Consider the following 22,464-nt stretch of genomic DNA (forward strand, 5'->3'; position numbering starts at 1 on the left):
TTCTGTAAGACCGTTGTTGGCCAAGGACCCAAAAGTTTCCCTAAATTGAAAGGTCTGCGGTCTAATGTATTTACTGTTGATTTAAGTGGGCGTCATCGTGTGGCATGATGTGAAATCCCTTAATATTTAGAGTTATTAACCACACAGTTAGGCTAGTAGGAACTCCAAGTTTTGTTTATTCGCAGTTTGCTTAGAGCGGTTCTTGCTTTTTGTTTGTAACATTAGTTGTTATTTCTACACTATGCCAATATTCCCTTCTCGTTTTCTTAGAACGATCGCATAATTTGTTGATAAAATTTGTGTTGTGTATCGTGTTGTGTTGATAAAATTTGTGTATCGTGTTGCTTTTCAGTAGTGTATTTTTTATTTGTTAGGCATCATTCTTATTCTGTATATTAGTGGCCAAGTGATCTACCTTGTTGATCTTGCCACACCCTGGATTGGGACAATTTGGGCGAGGGAGATTGATTTGCTCGCAAATACTTTGGCGTGAGTACACGCAAGCGCTGGTTCGTTATTCCATTTTCGCGATCAGCTTTGCGATTCTCTACAAAAATGTTCAGTTGTTCGGGGTTGCCATGATTGCCTTTGTGCTCCTTATGCTTCTTGTTTTTGCGATGTAAACACTATTGATGCTGCTCAATAAACTGCAGAACTTTTCAGCACTTGACACATCACCATTTACTTCATTTATCACAGGTTTTCACATTTCCACTCGAAGCGTAATCATGGGTGCACATTGCTGAAAAACGAAAAAAAGAAAGGATGGTTGCTTGGTAAGCAGGAGCAACTCGATATCGGAAATGTTCCTTTGGAAAAAAACAAAAACAACCCACAGCCGGCTTCAGAAACACCACACCCCTAATTTATAGGCATTCAATGCAAGGCTTTATTATCCTACAACGTCTTCATTTCCAGTCGAAGAGAGGGCATGTTCTCTCGTTATTTGCATGTGTACGTGCAGAGCTGAACTCGCGCGCATGATATCACGGAAGGTCTGTCGCAGAAGTGCTTGTGAGTATTTATTGCACCGGCCGCTAATGTTTGTACAGGTCACAAATAGCTCCAGGACGTGGGACCCCGTGTTCGATTCACGACAGGGCTAAATGTGCAAGTCAGTTCGGCCAATCCATATTGTTTGTTTACCCTTCGAACAGTTAGTCGGTCGATAAAACTACTACACTCGATTTGGCTCCGCGCCTTCTCTGCTTGTCGAATTAGCGCTAGTGCTTACGCGTTTTGATACAATATGTTCAAATTTAATATTCTATTAAAAGATTTATAGATACCCGGTAATGTGATGAACTTAGTCAAACATGCTTGCTATGGTTATTATGTTGGCATTGTAAAGGGCAAACATACGACTACGTCGTCGCAAATATATATATATATATATATATATATATATATATATATATATATATATATATATATATATATATCATTCCGGAAGCGCGTCTTTGACATGCCACTGGTGTGACTTGCCAAGAATTTCATTTGCGCAGCCTTTACAGGCAGCTAAAGTTTCTAATCATTAAACTGACCACAACCGTAGAATGAACGCCCTGGTTTCGATCAGGAATTCTGGGCTAATTATTCCTAAATTTTTAACGTTCTAAAGTTGTTTTTAACGTTCTTATTTACACGAGGAAGCTGTGCGACTATCCCCGCGTAGATTACACGAATTTGTTTTTCAAGAGGACACTATGCTTTATTTCATTACAATCACCGTCACGAACTGCTGCATCCATTTTCTTTGTATTATGTTTAATAGAACGAGATAATGAATACCTTGTTTAGTGGACTATATGTTCAATAAAAGTGAGCGTGCTTTCTTTTTTTTTTCTATGCGTTCTTCTTTCAGTGGCAGTGATACACAATAGTTTGTTACAAGGTGCTAATCTCTGAGAAATATTCACGTACTCTTCAGCAGTTGTGCTGAGCGCTTTCCTTTGGGCCCGCTCACTGTACTGCATGCTCTATTTGCAGGCGTTCAACGTGTTTACCTTACCTGCACCTAAATAATTTCTATGATTTTCATTTCGGTACACATGGTGCTCTTTTCTGTCGAGTGACTTGCTTCCATTATTAATGGAATCATATAAAACAAAAGTAGCATAGGCTTGTCATGAAGGTGCTGTTTTTAGAGGAACGTAACGAATTTAAAGTCAACAATCGGGTAATGGCAGTGACGTTGCCCGCATACCCAAAGACACAAACAGAGAACTCGTTCTCGTAGACACGTACGAATGAGGCTAATCTTACAGATATCTTGATGATAGGCGAACTCAATTCGTTCTCTGACATAAACATAATTTTTTTTAGTCGTACCTCTGCAAATCTTCCGGAGTTTCAGGCACCCTGAGCCACATGGTAATTGAGTGCTCGGGGCCCGCGGGACCCCCGTAAAAGCCGAAGATGGGATATTAAAAAAAGAAACAGCCGATTCCGACAAGACCGAAGAGAGCAAGGAAGAAATGTGCGGTGCCATGCTGTCTTGCCCAGTGCTGGATGAACAGCGAAAGTTGGTGGATCGGGCCAGGGTGGCAGCGAGAGCGCACGCTTTCCGGGAATGAGGAAGTCGCCCACCTGAGGGCGAGGAGGGAAATCTCTTTCTTTCTGTTGCTATTTTCAAACACACACACACACACAAACACACACACACACACACACACACACACACACACACACACACACACACACACACATATATATATATATATATATATATATATCTGTGAGCTTATATATATAATGTATAGCTATATATATAATCTGTGAGCTTGAATAGGTGCTCACGCACGTTTATATGGGAACAAATAAGGAAAACCTGGGAAATACTCACCAACACGACGTTCATGTAAATGCCTACGTGATTGGCCGCGTCACTGAAAAGTGCAAGATTACCTGTTTGCAAAGCTAACAGGCCTGCTTGAAAGAAAGAGTTATTGAAACATTTTCACTCAAGCAAATCCCTTTGTAAGTCGCTCTTTAATAACATACCTGCCACTTCTGACGAAGCTTTCGCAAGCCTTGCCAGTATGGGGTCGTTTAACGATTTTGCAAACCTTGCGTCAAGTTTTTCGAAAGATTAGGTCGGCTAAAACGTCTCGCTCGTCTTTCTACGAACCTGCTGTTCGAAGTTTTGTGGATAGTGAAAGGGCGCACGATGGGGTGCTTGCTTTGAGGAAGTTAACAGAGATAAGTTCTTGATGCCGGCAAAATCTGCGTTAGTTAAGCCACTCAAAGGCTTGCTGTAATGTAAGAAACCATGCGTTGCTTCTCAGTATTGACTCGTCCAACTTGATTACTGCTGCTTGCGTGTTCATCTAAAGCTACAAAATCGTTTAATAAATTGAGCATGTATTTCCGAAAGACCAAACTTTAAAGAAATACCTGTTGCGCCAGCTATTATTTCGTGTTTAAATGATGTTTCCGAGTTTTAATCTTCTCAGCTCTGCCGTCATGCACTGTGTGCGCTATCCGATGCATTGTAACTCTTTCTGCTAAAGGAAACGACCGCACTGCGACATTTCCGCTAGCAACTGTTTTTGATGCGAAACCTCACGCGATGTACGTCACTGCGGTAAAAAGAGAATCTGAATTAATCTTCCCCCGACGAATTTGCGAGAAAACATGATTTCAGTCAGCCGCAAGCAAAGATTAGCTAGTTTTTCCGCTTAACATAAATTTTTGACTCCACCTTGTAGTACTTTATTTCTGAAAAAGAGATAGCGAGAAAGAGGCAGAGAATTTATTTGAAAGAAGACAGAGAGGTCCGCCTGAGTTGCGCACTCTAGCCTGCTACTATGCACAGGGGGAGGGGAACGGGGACATAAAGAGGGGATGAGAGATGATGATGACGTAGAAGAAAGCTAAGGTTCAGCATTCTGGTGATGAACATTCAGAAACGTCACCCATGAAGCCACTGCCAGGTTCCATATCTTGTCTGTAGTAACTATAGAGTTCAAATGAACCTTCAGATAAAGGCGCTAATATGGTGCGTGGGCTTCCATTGCGTGAGCAGCACAAGCGCCAAGCAAAAGCTTCACAGCATGTAAAAAGCTACGATAAGCGGCTCCAGTACGGCGAGTACCTGCTGGGCACATTTAGCGGCTGGATTCTGGAGACCGCAAAGAATCACGCCCATTGACTCTACCAGGCGCTTCGGCATTTTTCTAGAGGCTTTCCTTCCTATTATGTCCACCTCCTTGCTTGCCCGTTGTGCCACCGGTTTTATTGGCCCTATCATTCTTGTCTTCATGGCTTCATGAAATATAACAACAAAAACATGTCCGTTGAGTACACATACCATGTTTATTGTTATGCTGAGTCGTCATAAAAGATGCGGAATCTGGGCAAGGACCAATCCCCAGGGATAGCTATGTTACGCGCAGAGAAACAAAGACACCATTTATCTATCAACTAGCTTTTCTTTCAATAATGCCGGCTACGGTAGCGTATATTCAGTCATGCCATTAGTGCTAAACATTGCAACCTAGGTCGCGGAATAGCTCTTAATTTGCTGCGACAGGAAAGTTGAATCTCCTTCATGGCTTGTGTTAACAACAGTGGCAGAGTCCTAATTGAGTCACGCGGTACGTGCAAGAGACCATTTGCAAACTTTGTCCAGGGCAGAGTACTTTCCTCCCTGAGGAAAAAAAAAAACGAAAATCCCTCGCCTGGTGTCTAGCGCACGTAAAATGTTCATCGTTGATGGTGTTCGCTTTCAGTGCTCGTGACATTGCGCTAGAGTATTATAAAGAAGCATCGTGCCCGCCTGCTTTGCGTTAAATGGGATAAAATTACTTTAGCTAGGCTTCTTACGCAAGCGGTGTCCGTTGCACGAAAGAAGCACCGAGTGAACTACCGAGCAAATCGAAGGAGCTTGGCCTCCCTCTGAGCACATGCTGCCTGGAACGCGGTGAATTGTGGCGCAACGAGCCCTGTCGGACGGTTCGCCCGCAGTACAATGAGGGCTGTTCCTGTGAGAGACGCAAGCCATATAGAGCTGCATGGCTAGTGGTGATCAGGAGAGCATGGGTTGACTGTAGTAGATGGATAGATTTACCTAGGAAATCAAGGAGGGCTGGTTGGCAGAGGCGGGAAGAGAGCACGTGTTACCTGTTAAGGCGGAACCGCATGGCGCGATTTCAGGCGCGATTGACGCGCGGATGGTGGGACGCGCGCGTCATTTCGACGCGTGCCCAGCATGATCCGTCACGAAATCGCGCCGCCGCGTGCTCCTGCTCGGAGTAGAAAAAAACGCGTCGCGCGGCGCGTCCACCAATCAGAGTTCAGGTAAGTCACGTGGCATTTGGTCACGTGGATATTTGGTTGTTTTTTTGCCACCAGATGGCCCTGCTCTCTGCGCATCTCGACGGAACCTCCTTGGCGGAATTTTCTTTTTTTTTGGCAGAACTGGCGCGCGCGTCGAGGAAAACGTGCTACCGTGATTTTGTTCGCTCATCGTGTTCACCTAAAATGAACAAAGCAACCTTCAACGAGGTCCTAATAACTAAAGTGGAGAAGCGTCGCGTCTCATCGCTAATACTATTACCAGTGTATGGTGCTCGCTCTCTTCTCAGCCAGGCAGGCCGCACCCACATGTACCTCCTGAGCCGCATTTTTTCTTGCTTCAGTATCAGCATCCCCCTTAATAGTAGCGATCAACTCTTCTCCTCGGTAGTAAGCAGCCGACCCTCCTTTTTATATGTGAAGTTATAAACAAGCAGCGGCTTCTCAGCATGCGGAAGGTACATAGTCGCAGTTTCGCACACAATATTGCTGCTTGAAATTAAGCTTGATAAATACACTTCGGAAAGAAATGTCGCTGTCTAATTACACTCAGATTATTTTTATTGTAGTGTTCTGTAAGTTTAAGGGCATATTATATATGCGGTAACAGAGACATTACATGTCGTTGAGAGTTATGTTGTCTGGCAACCCGGAAAACGCGGCGCGAAAGCACCGCTCCTTTTTTTTTTTTTTCGTACGGGTGCTCGCGCGTCGGCGGCAACGCGGGCGTTTGTAGCCCGTCGCGTTTTTCGCTCGCGAGAAACGCGCCATGCGGCTCTAGCTTTACTCCATTCCCCTTAAGTACACGTATTAAGGTCCTAAGAATGATGAAACTTATTCAGAAAATAAGCTGAAAAAGAAACCAAATGTTGGATGATGTTTCACAATCAGCCAAGCCGAAGGCAGGAGCTGTGTACATTGGGAGCGTTTGCAGTAGTCACAGTATGTTGGTTCTACTAAGTCCCGAGGGCAAGATAACTTAACTGTGATCCAGGAAGGACACGAATTTCAGTGCAAACTTGGGCAGAAGGTGTGTGATGGATACAGACAAGAACACGTCTGCATTTGAAACACTACGCAATATTATAATATGCTCATGTTTGGTTGCGTAACTATAAACTCACAACCACTGACAACCTGGTTCACCCAGCAGTTAGTATACTATTTGATGCTTATTTCACATTGAAAATAGTAACATGAGAACATATATATTTCAGCATCAGGTTTCAAATTTCAGCGATGATTTAAGCAGCTTTGTTAGCCTCAAGACAAAACGTGCTAGAAGGCCTGAACGAGCCGCGCGGGTATTCTTCGCCATCATGACAAGATCCACGGCAAAGTCCAAGAACAAACAGTCGATTACCGTTTAAAGGCAACCAGGCAAGGAAAATAAACCTTCCAAAATGATTGCACGATGACGTGTAATTCTCCATTCAATGATAAGTAGGCGCGAATGACTCGCACGCATGATTTGGGTTCGCCGCAAAGCTACGAGTGCCGCAGACATGAAAACGAACTTTCGACCTGATATCTAGACTCTGCACTGCGAGAAGCTATTAAGTGAAGGTGCACCCATTAATTACAGAGCGCGTATCCACAACCACACCCTACATTTTCACCGCCCCATCGTTTTCGGCACGCAGCTTTCCGCTACCTACTATTTTTATCCGACATTAGGGGATAGTTTATTCGTAGGTCCCATGGGGTTTATTCATAGATCCCAAAATATCCACAGAGCGAAACCATGGCACTTATCTTCCGTTACCGATCATTTGTAGCGTGTTTCGTCTTCGCAAACATTCTCTGTTGCAGCTCGCTGAATCATTAAAATACGTTTTCGCAAAAACCCCAACCCACTGGTGAATCGCTAGACCTGGTCAAAGGTAGACGTCGCATGACATAGTTGCACTGCACTAATCGATCGTCGCACCCTGCACTCTTCCCGAGTCTGTCAACAACTCCAGTGCACTCTGAGGCGGGTCATAGCTGCGTGTTTCCTTCTATACTATGAGGATACTGTCACATAATTAAGCGGAAAGACCACTTAGTTTCGTAAAATATAGATACATCCATTATACGCACGCTCTTATAGAGCTGAACTAGGAGTAAAGCTTATTTCCTTAAACAATAGAGAGAGAGAGAAGATTTAGTCAAAGAGCAAGCTTATTGTAAGTTACGAAGCCTACGAAAGCAAAAGAATAATAAAGATGGCCCTCGCATCATGTTTCCTGAAATGCTTATAGGGGAATAATGCAGCTTTGTATCCCATATGGCACTACTCTTTCATGATCTGCTCTGAGCCAACAGTTTGACGAAATATGTTCCAGGAAACAGCACGTTCAGGAGAGAAAGGCAGATTTAAAAAAAATAAAATTAAATTATGGGCTTTTACGTGCCAAAACCACTTTCTGATTATGAGGCACGCCATAGTGTGGGACTCCGGAAATTTTGACCACCTGGGGTTCTTTAACATGCACCTAACTCTAAGTACACGCGTGCTTTCGCACCCATTGAAATGCGGCCGCTGTGGCCGGGATTCGATCCCGCGACCTCGTGTTCAGCAGCCTAACACCATGGCCACTGAGCAACCGCGGTGGGTAGAAAGACAGATGAAGACGGAAGGCAGAGAGGTTAACCAGATATTTGTCACCAGTTTGCTACCCTACGCTGGGGCTGGGAAATAGAGCTTGAAAAGAGAACAGAGAGGAAAGGATAAAAAAATGCACACACAGAGATACACACACGAAGGGCGTTCTAGTTAGAGGCGTTCAGAAAGGCCGGTAGATCGCAAAAAGTGCAGTCTCCCTTGCACGACCTTCTTCTGTGACGTTAGATCGTGTCGATGGTGCAGAATTGAATTCCTTCTTCCTACAGTGGTCGGCTGTCCAGCTGATTGAGTTCGTGGTGAAGGTATTCCCTCTGTGGACTGTACTGCATGCAGTCGCACACATACGCTCAGGAAATATCACGGTTACTAACCGAGGTAAATGCAGCTTTCTGGTGGCACGGCAAAAACGTAACAGGACCTCTTTCACACAGCTCTTATATTTAAAGTCGAGTATTTTTATTCGAACTTAGGACATCTCTACCTGAACAAAAAAAAAAGAACCTCGCAGTGCAGCAAAGGGACATCAAATGAGCCTGCTAAAATAGTATTCGGTGCCAAATGCCTCCAATCTAGCTAGTACTGCAACTTTTGTTCGTAAATATTTGGTAACTTTAAACTTTTAAGGCCTTTTATTTCACGTACGAGTTTGTCAGAGCAATACTGTAAACTTGAAAATGCCCTGTAGCACAATTTTCGAAACATCCCAACGATGATTCCTCATGGAACGCTGCCGACGGCGCAAATCACTCTGCGGATTTATAATTCGCAAATTAGAAGCTAAGGTTATGCATTCAAAATGTCCTCGCTTTCTTCCTGCTCTTGTTGTAGCTGTGAGAAATAAATTTTTTCAGAGTCAGACCCTGGGCTAGTTGGTTCATGCTTGTGCACAAAGCGAGCACTGCCTTTTGCTTCTCTTTCTGTGTGCCTTCGTTCTGAGCGCTCTTTAACGTCATATGCCTTATATTATGTCTTTATATGTTGTTTGTTTGCTGCTCTCCGTTTTACAAAAGCACCACTTTGGAGAATTCAGAATTGTGTAAGGCCGAATTATCCCACTTTGTAAAGTAGCGAAAGAGTGAATTTTATACAGTTTCTTTTTGTTCTCTATATCATGCATTTGCGAATCTTTCCATCGTCAATTTTTGTTGCGTAAGCTGCGTCGAAAGATCCTGTGGGCTGTGACGAAACGGACACTGGGTACTGTCATGATGCACAGTGCCTTAGCCGTTCATCCTTTCATAATTTATATATAATTATTAATAATGTTATACAATAACAAAGATAGTCTTGTCGCTTGGCAAAATATTGTCAGAAAACTGGTAACACGTGGCGCAAATGTATCGCAAATAGAAGTCAGTCAGCACTAACACAAAATTTGCTACATGAGTCCTGGAACCCACAGAAGAAACAATTACATGTTGAAACTCGAAGGCTTTGAATTGTCTTAGTACACGTAAAGTATACAGTTTCACAGACGAATTTCACCGCCAGCGTTATAGATTTTGCCGCATTAGCTGCGAGAAGACATGTTGTCACTGGTGCAACCCATCCATGAGCTCAAAAGTCACACATTAGTCATCATCATCATCATCATCATCATCATCATCATCATCATCATCATCATCATCAGCCTGGTTGCGCCCACTGCAGGGCAAAGGCCTCTCCCATGCTTCTCCAACAACCCCGGTCATGTACTAATTGTGGCCATGCCGTGCCTGCAAACTTCTTAATCTCATCCGCCCACCTAACGTTACACCTATCATTCTTCTTTCCATAGCTCGTTGCGTCGTCCTCAATTTGAGTAGAACCCTTTTCGTAAGCCTCCACGTTTCTGCCCCGTAGGTGAGTACTGGTAAGACGCAGCCATTATACACTTTTCTCTTGAGGGATAATGGCAACCTGCTGTTCATGATTTGGGAATGCCTGCCAAACGCACCCCAGCCCATTCATATTCTTCTGATTATTTCCGTCTCATGATCCGGATCTGCCGTCACTTTCTGCCCTAAGTAGATGTATTCCCTTACGACTTCCAGTGCCTCGCTGCCTATTGTAAATTGCTGTTCTCTCCCGAGACTGTTAAGCATTACTTTAGTTTTCTGCAGATTAATTTTTATACCCACTCTTCTGCTTTGCCTCTCCAGGTCAGTGAGCATACATTACAATTGGTCCCCTGAGTTACTAAGCAAGGCAATATCATCAGCGAATCGCAAGTTACTAAGGTATTCTCCATTAACTTTTATCCCCAATTCTTCCCAATCCAGGTCTCTGAATACCTCCTGTAAACACGCTGTGAATAGCATTGGAGATATTGTATCTCCCTGCCTGACGCCTTTCTTTATTGGGATTTTGTTGCTTGCTTTATGGAGGACTACGGTGGCTGTGGAGCCGCTATAGATATCTTCCAGTATTTTTACATATGGCTCATCTACACCCTGATTCCGTAATGCCTCCATGACTGCTGAGGTTTCGACTGAATCAAACGCTTTCTCGTAATCAATGAAAGCTATATATAAGGGTTGGTTATATTCTGCACATTTCTCTATCACTTGATTGATAGTGTGAATATGGTCTATTGTTGAGTAGCCTTTACGGAATCCTGCCTGGTCCTTTGGTTGACAGAAGTCTAAGGTGTTCCTGATTCTATTTGCAATTACCTTAATAAATACTTTGTAGGCAATGGACAGTAAGCTGATCGGTCTATAACTTTTCAAGTCTTTGGCGTCCTCTTTCTTATGGATTAGGATTATGTTAGCGTTATTCGATGATTCTGGTACGCTCGAGGTCATGAGGCATTGCGTATACAGGGTGGCCAGTTTCTCTAGAACAATCTGTCCACCATCCTTCAACAAATTTGCTGTTACCTGATCCTCCCCAGCTGCCTTCCCCCTTTGCATATCTCCTAAGGCTTTCTTTACTTCTTCCGGTGTTACCTTCGGGATTTCGAATTCCTCTAGACTATTTTCTCTTCCATTATCGTCGTGGGTGCCACTGGTACTGTATAAATCTCTATAAAACTCCTCAGCCACTTGAACTACCTCATCCATATTAGTAATGATATTGCCGGCTTTGTCTCTTAACGCATACATCTGATTCTTGCCAATACCTAGTTTCTTCTTCACTGTTTTTAGGCTTCCTCCGTTCCTGAGAGAATGTTCAATTCTTTCCATATTATACTTCCTTATGTCAGCTGTCTTGCGCTTGTTGATTAACTTCGAAAGTTCTGCCAGTTCTATTCTAGCTGTAGGGTTAGATGCTTACATACATTGGCGTTTCTTGATCAGATCTTTCGTCTCCTGCGATAGTTTGCTGGTATCCTGCCTAACGGAGTTACCACCGACTTCCATTGCACACTCCTTAATGATGCCCACAGGATTGTCGTTCATTGCTTCAACACTAAGGTCCTCTTCCTGAGTTAAAGCTGAATACCTGTTCTGTAGCTTGATCTGGAATTCCTATATTTTCCCTCTTACCGCTAACTCATTAATCGGCTTCTTATGTGCCAGTTTCTTCCGTTCCCTCCTCAGGTCTAGGCTAATTCGAGTTCTTACCATCCTGTGGTCACTGCAGCCCACCTTGCCGAGCACGTCCACATCTTGTATGATGCCAGGGTTAGCGCAGAGTATGAAGTCTATTTCGTTTCTAGTCTCGCCGTTCGGGCTCCTCCACGCCCACTTTCGGCTATCCCGCTTGCGGAAGAAGGTATTCATTATCCTCATATTATTCTGTTCCGCAAACTCTACTAATAACTCTCCCCTGCTATTCCTAGTGCCTATGGCATATTCGCCCACTGCCTTGTCTCCAGCCTGCTTCTTGCCTACCTTGGCATTAAAGTCGCCCATTAGTATAGTGTATTTAGTTTTCACTCTACCCATCGCCGATTCCACGTCTTCATAGAAGCTTTCGACTTCCTGGTCATCATGATTGGATGTAGGGGCGTAGACCTGTACAATCTTCATTTTGAACCTCTTATTAAGTTTCACAAAAAGACCTGCCACCCTCTCGTTAATGCTTTAGAATTCCTGTATGTTACCAGCTATATTCTTATTAACCAGGAATCCGACTCCCAGTTCTCTTCTCTCCGCGAAGCCCCGGTAGCACAGGCCAATGGCGGCCCGGAAAGGCCGCCATTGGAATATGAACCTGGCAACGTTTCACGCTAGAACGTTATCTAGTGAGGCGAGTCTAGCAGTGCTATTGGAGGAATTAGAGGGCAGTAAATGGGATATAATAGGGCTCAGTGAAGTTAGGAGGCCAAAAGAAGCATATACAGGGCTGAATAGCGGGCACACATTAGTAAGGTACTGCATTCCTAGATTTAGTGCTTATTTTACTCGCTTCATTTTTCGTTTCTGCTCTCCCGTCCAACAGTTTCTCCGCACCTACAAGCATATTTCTTTCGTGCTCCCTCCTTCTTACACGATATATTTAACACACTCTCCAAGGGGAAACTGAACCGTTTTCGTCCAGGGGGCACACCATAAACTCTGTACACCTGAGGTTCTTACTGTAGCGACTGTCCGGTCCCACTGTCCCGTCTGCCACGCACCAGGAGCTCTCTCGCTTATAACGCCGAGATTTACAGCGTCGTAAAGCGAGCCTATCGCAGGAACAGCAATGCAGAGTTTAAGGGTGGTAGGGAAGAGACAGCCAGGCCTCGTATCACGCTATGGGACACTTGGGACGTGCCGGCCCGTTTCCCTTCTCTCCTCTCTCCTCTCAGCTCCATCTGCCGCTGATTCTCTCGATTACGACAGCAACTACACGTACAGGGCTTGCGAAGGTGCGGGACATGCCGTGTGAAAGGCAGGAAGGCAGTCGAGGAAACAGAATGGCGGGGCCTGTAGTGGCTATATGCCATACTGTTGGTCTCTGCCGGCGTCCCGTCACACTTACGCCAACAGGCTAGTGCGAGTGTTGGAAACGAAGAATGGTAGCGTCAGTGGAACGAAGCCGAGAGCCTAAATAGGGCTGGTTCATGTCCGCGCATGTTATGCTCTCATGCTTCTGCGTTATACTATGGCAGTGTATTACGGCTACGGAAGCAGCTGGCCCACCAAGAATAGAAGACTCGATGTTATATTCAACGGCCGTGTAGCTTTTGTATTCTTACTTTGCTATTGTTGTCGTATAGTAACATTTATTTGAATTTCAGTAAAGTGGAAAGTTGGGCTAGTTGGTGAGTGATCACCATACCTTGCTGGTGAAGCAGCGCACTAACACGGACACAGGGAAGACACACAAAAAAAGCGAGTGTCGTCTTTTCTTGTGTGTCTTCACTGTGTCCGTGTCAGTGCGCTGCTTCACCAGCAATTTATTTGAATGTCTCTCAGTTGAACCCTGATATTTACTTCCGCGATTGTTGGTTTCCCTAAACCTTTCATAATAAAGCCGTTTAACACTTTCTTAGTCTACAGGTATCCTGAGCTTGATGACAGTGTTAAAGATAAAACGTCTTAAGTTTCTCAGAATCAAGCATCTGGTATTCCAAGGAGAAGTATTCGAACTCGGTGTTCGCACGCTTACTGGCTTGCTTCAAGGTTGCCCACCCGAAGGGTGTCTAGGCGTGCTTAGACTTCCAGTACGATTAATGAAATCGGCCATTGCAGAAATAAATATGCAGGGCGAGCTTTGTTACAAACAGTCAGCTTCACAAAACTTACAGCCAAAGCCCCTAATTTTCTTGCTGGAGCATTCTGCCGCTTGATTTTATTTTGGCAGGGAGGAAAGGTAACACCATGGCTTTTCCTTACGTTTTCTTTCCTGACTTCTTGCTTATATTTAAGGTGAAAGCCTTATATGCCTCATAAAGAGAAAAATCCGGCGTCCGTCCGGCCTTATCATCCAATGGTACAAAAACCCACGTGACCAAGCGATGACGTCAAGTTCCCGGCGCGGGACGTGCTGTGGCTCGTACCGCGAAATCCCACGGTGAAGTAAAATAAATGAATGAGAATAACCTAAAGTACATTAAAGTGGATTGAGGTGAACTGAGTTTTGTAAAAACTTGGAAAAAGGTGCATTCAAGTGGAATGAGGTGTCTTAAAGTGCATTAGGTCCCTCGTTCGTTCCCTGGTTTTATGTTGGGGACCTCAAGATCCGCCGGTTACCCCGCTGTCTTGATTAAAGTGACAGCATGTACGAAACGCATGCTCTTCTTTTAATGTATCAGATATACAAAAAATAATTTCATGCCCTCGAGCGAGCGGAGCTCGTGAGGAGCACAACGATGATGATGAATGATCGTCTACTAGACGGATTAAAGACGAACTTCCGTCAACGTGTCTTAATGTGGAATGAGGTGAAGTAAGGTGGATTAAGGTTACTACAAATTAGAGCAGGGGGGATTAAAGTTGATTTAATTTTAGGGTGATAACATAGACAAGTTCTTATGGTTTCGTCTTCAGGTCACGTAAGGATACTTAAGTGACTCTCAACTTTTTGCCCACTGTCTTTTTCTTCGATGCCTGTTTTTGTAATCCACGCTTGCTTCTATGTCAGAATCATATAGCTAATTTTCCCCGGTTCCTCACTGTAATTTAACAGTGACACTTTTAGCTTGTAGTCAGCAGGTTCATGATGGCCGACTACCGCTCATCGGTCGTGTCGAGAGAATATGGCCTCAGCTCAATGGTGCGCCCCATCGCGTTGCTTGTCCAGGCCATCGGCTAACTCTTTCACAGCTCCCGCTTGCACCATCTCAAACAATGAACTCGTCTTTTACGGCAGCGTGCGCTACTCTTGCGCCATCACAGGTGCTTACCCCTAAGCGCACGACGCAATAGTGGGAGAAAATGAGGCGGTGTAGTGCGAGCTACGAGAGCCGCTGAAATTTATGTGCAATCAGTGAAAATGCGCGACGCAATAATGCGGCAACGTACGCAATGGCAAATTCTATCCAGCTGCCATGCAGTGAGGTACGTGCGACACAGTAGCGAGTAATGTATGCACAGCGTTCACTGTGTTGCAAGTCGACGGGCATTTTACTACAGTGGTCTCTGGTGCAGAGACGCAAGGGCGTTCTCGCAGAGAACCTTTCAGCGCACAACCGTGCAGCCGAAATCTCATCTGCTATAATACAGGTTATTGCAGGTTTACAGTCAAAACTGCACTCGTTTTAGATCATATTTCCGATAGCCTACGCAATATCTCATTCATCAGGTTTGACGTTTTTTCGCTAGTCTATATGCCTAAATTGGAAATCACAGCTGCATCAGCAACATGTGTACTGTTGTCTTCTTTTTCTTTCTTATGTAAACGCCCCTCTCTTTGATTGTGCTTCTCGAGTGATGTCAATCTGCATCGATGAGTTCGCATCTTCTTTCGCGTGCGGAAATCTCCAGTGATCTCCTGTTTGACCGTATAGACCCCTATTGATCGCTTCGCGCATTTCATCGTTATATTCTCTAGCCTCGGTAAGAACATCCATCAGGTATTTCACCGCTTTTCCGAGAGATACAAATACGCGTTCTACCCGCACGAGTTCTCGAGGGGAAAAAAATCAATCTCCGGCCTCCTTCATCACGGAGCGGCGATCTAATTGAAGCCGCGACGCCCGCGCGTTGTGTCACACGCACACGTCTCCGAGCAGAACGTCTCGCTGCTCTTCGGGATTCAGAGCACGCCTCGCCGCCGGCTACCCGGATCGCATTTCGGGAGCCCCTGGGTGCCGAAACGAACACCCGACGCAAAGCCCGCTGTAATGAGGTTGTTCGATTGAAAAATGGCTGAGGCATACTCCTCCCCCCCCCCCTCCCCCCAACCTATATCCGCTTTCATTTTTCGTCGTTGCCTCGGCGTGCACGTAGTGATTCCGCCATAGGCTGGAAGCCTTTTTCATTAACTCGGGCAGAAAGTACGGCTTGGAGATTCCTCTACGCCAAGCGGAGGCGACATAGGTCGCGCTGGGGAAAGTGGAGGGACATGCGTGGATGACGAGAGAAATTGGTGATGTATTTCTTGCGGTGGTCATGACAAACTTCTTTTTTTATTATTATTATTGATTTAACCTTCGTCAACAGTGTGATTTCTGTCACTTTTTCAGCTGCTTTCTTTTATGCGAAGCATATTACGAGGGCTCAACCCAGCTCCTCAGGCGCGGCGGTGACCATGAAATCACGTGACACCGTGACGTCACGACAGAGGAGAAGTGGCTTTGGCTCAACGCTTGCAAGACGGGCTGGGTGGGAATCGAACCAGGGTCTCCGGAGTGTGGGACGGAGACGCTACCACTGAGCCACGAGTACAACGCTTCAAAGCGGTACAAAAGCGCCTCTAGTGAATGCGGTGTTGCCTTAGAAATGCGCTGTTTCTAAGGCGTGCGTCTCTTGCTCAGGCGCACATTTCGTTGCCGCGCCGAACGCTGCTTTGCTCGACGCTCACCGCGTCCAATGCGGGGCGCGTAGTCGCTGCCCTGTAGCCCATTGTCTTACACCCCTTGGCGGGTCGACGGGAACGCTGTCGCGTTCCACTCTTGAAGGCGAAGAAGTAATGCATGAGTTGTTTCTTCGTCTAGCCGAACCAAATATAGCCAAGCAACAGCAGTTCACCAGGCTAAACAGTGGTTCAACAACTAAAATAAAGGCTAGTATGCTTCGCATCCTGGGCTTAACCTTACCTAAGCCACAGCCATTTTTTCTCATACATTTAGTTTCACAGATATTTGCCACATTTCTCTTCCCACTTTGTGGGGTTGCATTCTTTCGAAAGCTTTACATCCGGGCACGGGCATGCAATCGCACGTACAAAATAGCCCATTTCTACTCGGTAAGGCAGAAGCCAGCCATAAGCTGCCTATTAGGGCTAATACCCCATAGCCCAAGCTCTGCTGCACTCAGTAGTGGCCAGAACTCACAAAGCAAATGGAGCGTCAAAGATTTGTTTTAAAAATTAAAAGGAATGATCAGGGAGAAACACACTCAATAGAATGGTTTTATTGTTTCAGTCGCCTATGGACATTTCCTCGTTTAAATTAGAGGCATTTAAGCCCAATAAACAAGAAACACCTTCTCATATATATCAAACACGCCACGCAAGTAGCACAACACCTTTAATGACAAGAATGACAATATAAACAAGAGGGGTGGAAAGTCGCTCGTTCTGTCGTTATGTTTCCAGCTGGAAACAGAATAGCAATTCCAGGCAGAAATCTATACTGATATTGTAATCTACCGCTCACGCGATTAGCACTGTGTTCAAATGGTAGCTTGTTCTCTCGCAGCTCGAGTCGCAATCGCATTTTGGCAGGACTTTTCTGGTCGAATGCAACGAGGTGTACATTATAGTATGTAGGCGTTTACTGGCACATGGCGTAAAATAGTATTTGTCGGACGATAGTCATCGATTGTCATGCCGTTAATTCACCAATCAAGCGTCAAACAGCATTCAGCATGGCTTCACCAACCAGGAAAGTGCCACTCGCGCATTGAGACGTCTGCATTTATCACCACAAAAAAGAGGGCTCCCTCGTCAGTTGCGAGATTTTACTCTACCAGTTTACTCTGCGCTTATCCAGCGCACTTAGAAAGAGTAATGGCGTCTTCTTCGCATGGGAAAAGCAATACCAGCGCTACTCCTATGTCCATGTGCAGTTGCTTCGACTGTACACTTTGGTCAAATTTTATTGTGTGTGCTTATGCATGTTGTGTATACGTGTGTAATACACCGGGTGGTCAACATTAAGCTTTATTGTTTTCTTAAACTGAGACACTAGGAGGCGCACGCAGACCACCTGTGCAGATAAGTTACGTGGTCAGGGGGACACTAAGTGAGATGACAATTATCGCTGTCAGCAGCTGAATTAACTAAAACGAAATAATTAATCTTTTATTAACTACAGTAGGTGTGTATGCTTCTATTCAAATGTTAGGGGCTGTCGTGTTTCCACACAGTTTCATTTGGAAGAATTCTTCTAGCATGTCGGTGCTACGAGATATCCGACTCCAAAATTTCATTGTTGTTCACATGATTACACATGCAAAAGAGTGCGGATCGGAGCTCCTCTCTGATGTGACGGGGTTGTTGCGTGCGGCATTTAGTCTTACAATAGGGTGGAGGCATGGGCAAATATACAAATACAAATACAAATACAACATCAGCGATGTTAGGCGTGCACCCGAAAAGCCTATACCAATATGATAACTGTTCCCCTTCCCCTCTCGGCTGGCGAAATCAAGATATGACAGCGAGGCGCGCCGTGCACTTGTCGCCCTTGATTTCAATAAAACTTACAATACTTGGAAATCAGCAGTTACTTCATTTGCGTAGCCTAGGCAAGGACCATGCCCGCTCGTCTAGTCACCACTACGCACGCGCATTGCCCTCCGGCTTCTGCACTCGTGCCATTATCTCAGCATGGCAGTTCCCGCCATCGTTACAAGCTGCATGGTCGCGTGTTACGACAGCGGTTCCGGGCTCTTCGATTTTTTATTTCGCCAACCGAGAGCGGTAGGGGAACAGTTATCCTCTTTGCCAATGCCTCCGCCCCGTTGTCAGACTAAACGCCGCACGCAACAGCCGCGTCTCATCAAGGAGGAGCTTTGCGCCGATCGTAACTCTCTTTCAGGCGTAATCATGCGTAAGTCAATAAAAATTTTGAGTCGGATATCGTGGAGCACTGACGCGTTAAAAGCATCCTTCCAACTGATACTGTGTAAAAACACAACTGCCTCTAACTTTTCATTACAAACATACCCACTTACTGCACTAAAAAAAGTTAAGTATTCAATTTTAGTTAATTGGGCTGCTGACAGCGATAATTATCATCTCACTTAGTGCCCCCTGGCCATATAACTTATTTGCAAATTTTGCAAAGGTGGTTTTTGCGTGCCTCCCCGTGACTAATATTAAGAAAACCATGCAGCTTATATTTGGACACCCTGTATAGTGTGTTCCAGAAAACAGCAGCCAAGCTCTTCAAGGAGAAAATGAAGGCTAAAGAGAAACACGGTGCAAGATACCATTATAAGACATACAGTGTTCCGTCATAAGGCCTCTGTAGACCGAACACCGTATGTTTGATAACTGTATTATAGACCGTGTTTTCTTCTCCTTAAACAGCTTGGCTAAAGTGACACCCTGCATATGACTGCGTCAGTTCAGCTGTCACCATCGTAACTTGGAGTGGCATGCTAGATGTATGGCGAGGCACAGCAGCCATTAAAGAGTGTTTTCCTTCTCTCACGTACTGACCATTCAAGTTGTTCTCCTGTGCATTTCTCTGTTCATTGAAGGTGGTTGCTCTACCTACTTAAAATGTGTTTTTATGTGCAAAATAGCTGCATACAATATTACCTAGGAGATCCTTAATATGAAAATGTTTCGTTGCGGTTATCACCATTCTTGTGTACCGCACTGAAGTGTATTGCCCAGAGTTCTTTCTTTCTTTATTGATTACGGTGAAAATAGCTGCAGCGGCAAAGTGTCAGGAGTCTTGCGACAGATGCGGTGGTGTATATCTAAAGATGGTGGCCCGACCTCCATTTCCTTTTTCTTTTTGCAGTGGTGCAGCAGCAGTATGAGATTCGCGTCTACGACGACTTCGTAATCCGCATGAACACCGGCGTCCTTCGGTGTCACGTTCCGAACTACGTCAGAGAATACGTAGTCGTGACGTCGTGGGTCCGCAGCGACGGCTTCATCATTTCTGTGCAAGCCATACCAGGCAAGTAAAAATTACACAAAGGCCACCAGTCTCCGGTAATAGCATTGGAGTCGATGAGGATAGCAATAGGGGCTTGGTGGTACGGCATATCTTATTTTGTTATAGCGCAAGCTTCATACGGACAACAGAAAGCACATCTGACACACACAGCGCTGTGTGTGTCAGATGCGCCTTCTGTTGTCCGTGTCAAGCTTGCGCTATAACAAAATAGAAAAAACAGCATTGGAGCTCACTTTCAATGAGTAACCGTACAATCGACTCAGCCATCTTTAGCGAGTGTGTGGAAGAAATTTTAACATCAGTTATATAACACTGTGCTTGATTGATGAAGAAGCGCGGTGGTATGCGCAGTACGCCAATGTGAGGAGATGCACTGTATATCAAGAAATAATTTCAACAGTGTCATATCCGCGCAAAGATTTTCAGTGTGTACGAGATGACACGCCAGTAACTCGAGGACGTTCGCTCCTTACGAAAAAATTTCTTTGTTCATATAATGGCAGTTGCTTATACGGTACTTATTGACATAAGATCACAGTAAACAATCCCGCAACATAAGCCCGCTATAGTCAGAATTGTATTCAGTTGAGCTAGTTGGTCAACGATGCCTTTTGCCTGTATTTACTTCTCCTTAGTCAGCTTTTCAAAGTCGCCTTATCAGATTATTCTTTTCGACATCATGATGCCCCTCTAACCACTGTTAGAATTTTACAAAATCTTTTTACCACACACAAGCGTTTCCACACGTGACATCACGGTTCTCTCTTGTGTGTGCAACGTGGACAGTCCCTCCAGAAAAGAAATTGACAGTTGATATTCAGACATCGTATTTTGTAAGGATGCTTCCGCTGCCATTCTATACATATTTTACTAGTTGCATACAGTGGCCGATTGAGACGGCAAGCGAGTTTACGGCTTTGTTTAAACCACTGACGAAGCGACAAATATATTTAAGAATTACTTGAAGAATATGACCTAGCTCAGAGAGTTATGTTTTTCTATCACACCTGGGACAAAACAAGATGAATTAATGTGGAAGAGAAGCGGGTGACTATAGTGTTAATAAAATGCCCCTCAATCGAAAGCTGTACGTGGTGGCCCATACAAATGAAATCTGTGTTGTACGTTCTCTCCTTCTTTTACTCTCTACTAGTGCCTTTATATAAGCCGATCCTTTAAGCAATTAGTAGGCTATCGAGCGCCCTTGTTAACTTGGCAAAGCAAGCGGAATGCTCTAATAACCAGCCACCCAGCTGGTGGAGTTGATCGGCGGAAAAGTAAGTGGCCATTACCTATGACGGTTAGCAGGGCTGTCGCTGCATCTTTTCACAACACCGGCTTTCCTGCCCGATCGATTTTCGGTAGCAGTTGCAACATTTGCATAATTATGAAGAACGCGCACAGATGTTAATTTCAGTAATTGCTTTGGCAGGAAAAAGAAGAACGCGAAGGAAACTTAGGGCTTGTAACCGCCATTCGGGCTTGCAAGAAAGGAAAGTACGAAGCGCTAGCAAGAAATTTAGCATTAGGGTAAAAGGTAACCACGCGGACGAAGTCATCGGCTCTTCCTTTTTATTATTTATGTATTTGCTTTTTATATTCTTTTGCTGAAGAGAACATGATGTTTCCTCGGTGGAAAAAATCAGGGAGATAATTAGCCTCACTTTCCGGGGTTTTAAGCTTGCACGAAGCAGCCATGTTAACGACTTGCTTGCCGACGTGCGAATTAGTTTAGGCTTGATTGCAGTCTTCGCGGCTGATCGTTCACGAGTTATTGCATTTTTTTTGTTTTGTTTTAATGGTGCCGTTTCTGTCCTCTTTTTTTTTATGCAACGATGCAGACGAGAATTCCAAGTACGTGGCATTTACGACCGGCGAGCTGCACGTTCGGCGTGCGGGGCCCGAAGACAGCCATCACTCGTTCCAGTGCCAGACCAAGGACACGCTCACCGGTGCTGTGGTCAGCAGCATCACGGCTGGAAAACTAGTCATTACTGGTAAGAGGCTGTGTTCTTTCGGAACTGATAATTGCCTCTCTTTGTTTCGCGAGATTTGTATGTTATGAAGGCATAGAACGTCTGCATCCTTAACCAGGGACTAGTAATGAATACATGGAAGAACGTATCGTCGGCTTCAAAGCGTACCGGCCGCGTGATCTGACGAAATCTTCAATTTTCGGGCAGATTGCGACGCCACATTATCGCAGGCTGGAAAGGTGAGTACAAGAGTGTGTGCCCAGCCTGAAGAAGTGTACAGCATTTACTCAGTTTGCGCAATTCGTCAAAGCGCAATGTAGACTCAACATTAAGGAAAACGGTTTGGCACGCATGCTAAAGACAACAATAATACAATAACTAGGGACGATGACTGTGTAAGTGTGCATAGCTTGTAAGTAGTCGGCAAGCAAAACGGAGCGCACCACTTTAAACCACAAAAGCTTGGATTGGCTGATTCATTTATTCATTCATGAGAGCGATCTTCCGAAAAAGCACTCACGATAAATTTATGCAGGGAATGTAGCCCTTTCTTTTGTCTATTTGACGGACAACACAAAGTATCTGACGTGTCATAAAAAAAGTAGTTAAATTGTCACTATTTCTTGGAGCTGTGCATGTTATACCACAACTCGTTCGCTAATACAAGAAATACAACCACCAGAAAGCTACGCGCTGGCGTTTATTCTTTGAAATGCAGAATTTAAGGAACCACGATTTGATTATGTTGCACGTGGTAGCAGGGGACACCGGATTAATTTTGGCCAACTGGGGGTCGCTAACGTGGCCCGAATGCACGGGACAAGGGCGTTCTTGCATTTTCCCCCCATCGAAATGGGGCCATCGCGGTGGCTTATTCTTTCAAGTCTGCACTACTGGTACCGCTAACTTGTGTGTGAATAATT

At 44.8% G+C, this 22,464-nt stretch overlaps 1 protein-coding gene across 2 annotated transcripts in view; it reads left to right on the plus strand.

Annotated features, from left to right (window-relative positions):
- The window catches only part of LOC135901313 (cell adhesion molecule Dscam1-like), a 162,983-nt gene that overhangs the window by 92,818 nt on the left and 47,701 nt on the right, over window positions 1–22,464 (plus strand). For both annotated transcript variants that reach the window (XM_065431056.2, XM_065431058.2), the window contains exons 3-4: window positions 19,404–19,565; window positions 21,407–21,562. In XM_065431056.2, the coding sequence (XP_065287128.2) occupies window positions 19,454–19,565; window positions 21,407–21,562 (268 nt within the window). In that variant the 5' untranslated portion in view covers window positions 19,404–19,453. The remainder of the gene's footprint in view (window positions 1–19,403; window positions 19,566–21,406; window positions 21,563–22,464) is intronic.

This window comes from Dermacentor albipictus, chromosome 3 (assembly GCF_038994185.2).
Source record: "Dermacentor albipictus isolate Rhodes 1998 colony chromosome 3, USDA_Dalb.pri_finalv2, whole genome shotgun sequence".
Classification (NCBI taxonomy): domain Eukaryota; kingdom Metazoa; phylum Arthropoda; class Arachnida; order Ixodida; family Ixodidae; genus Dermacentor; species Dermacentor albipictus.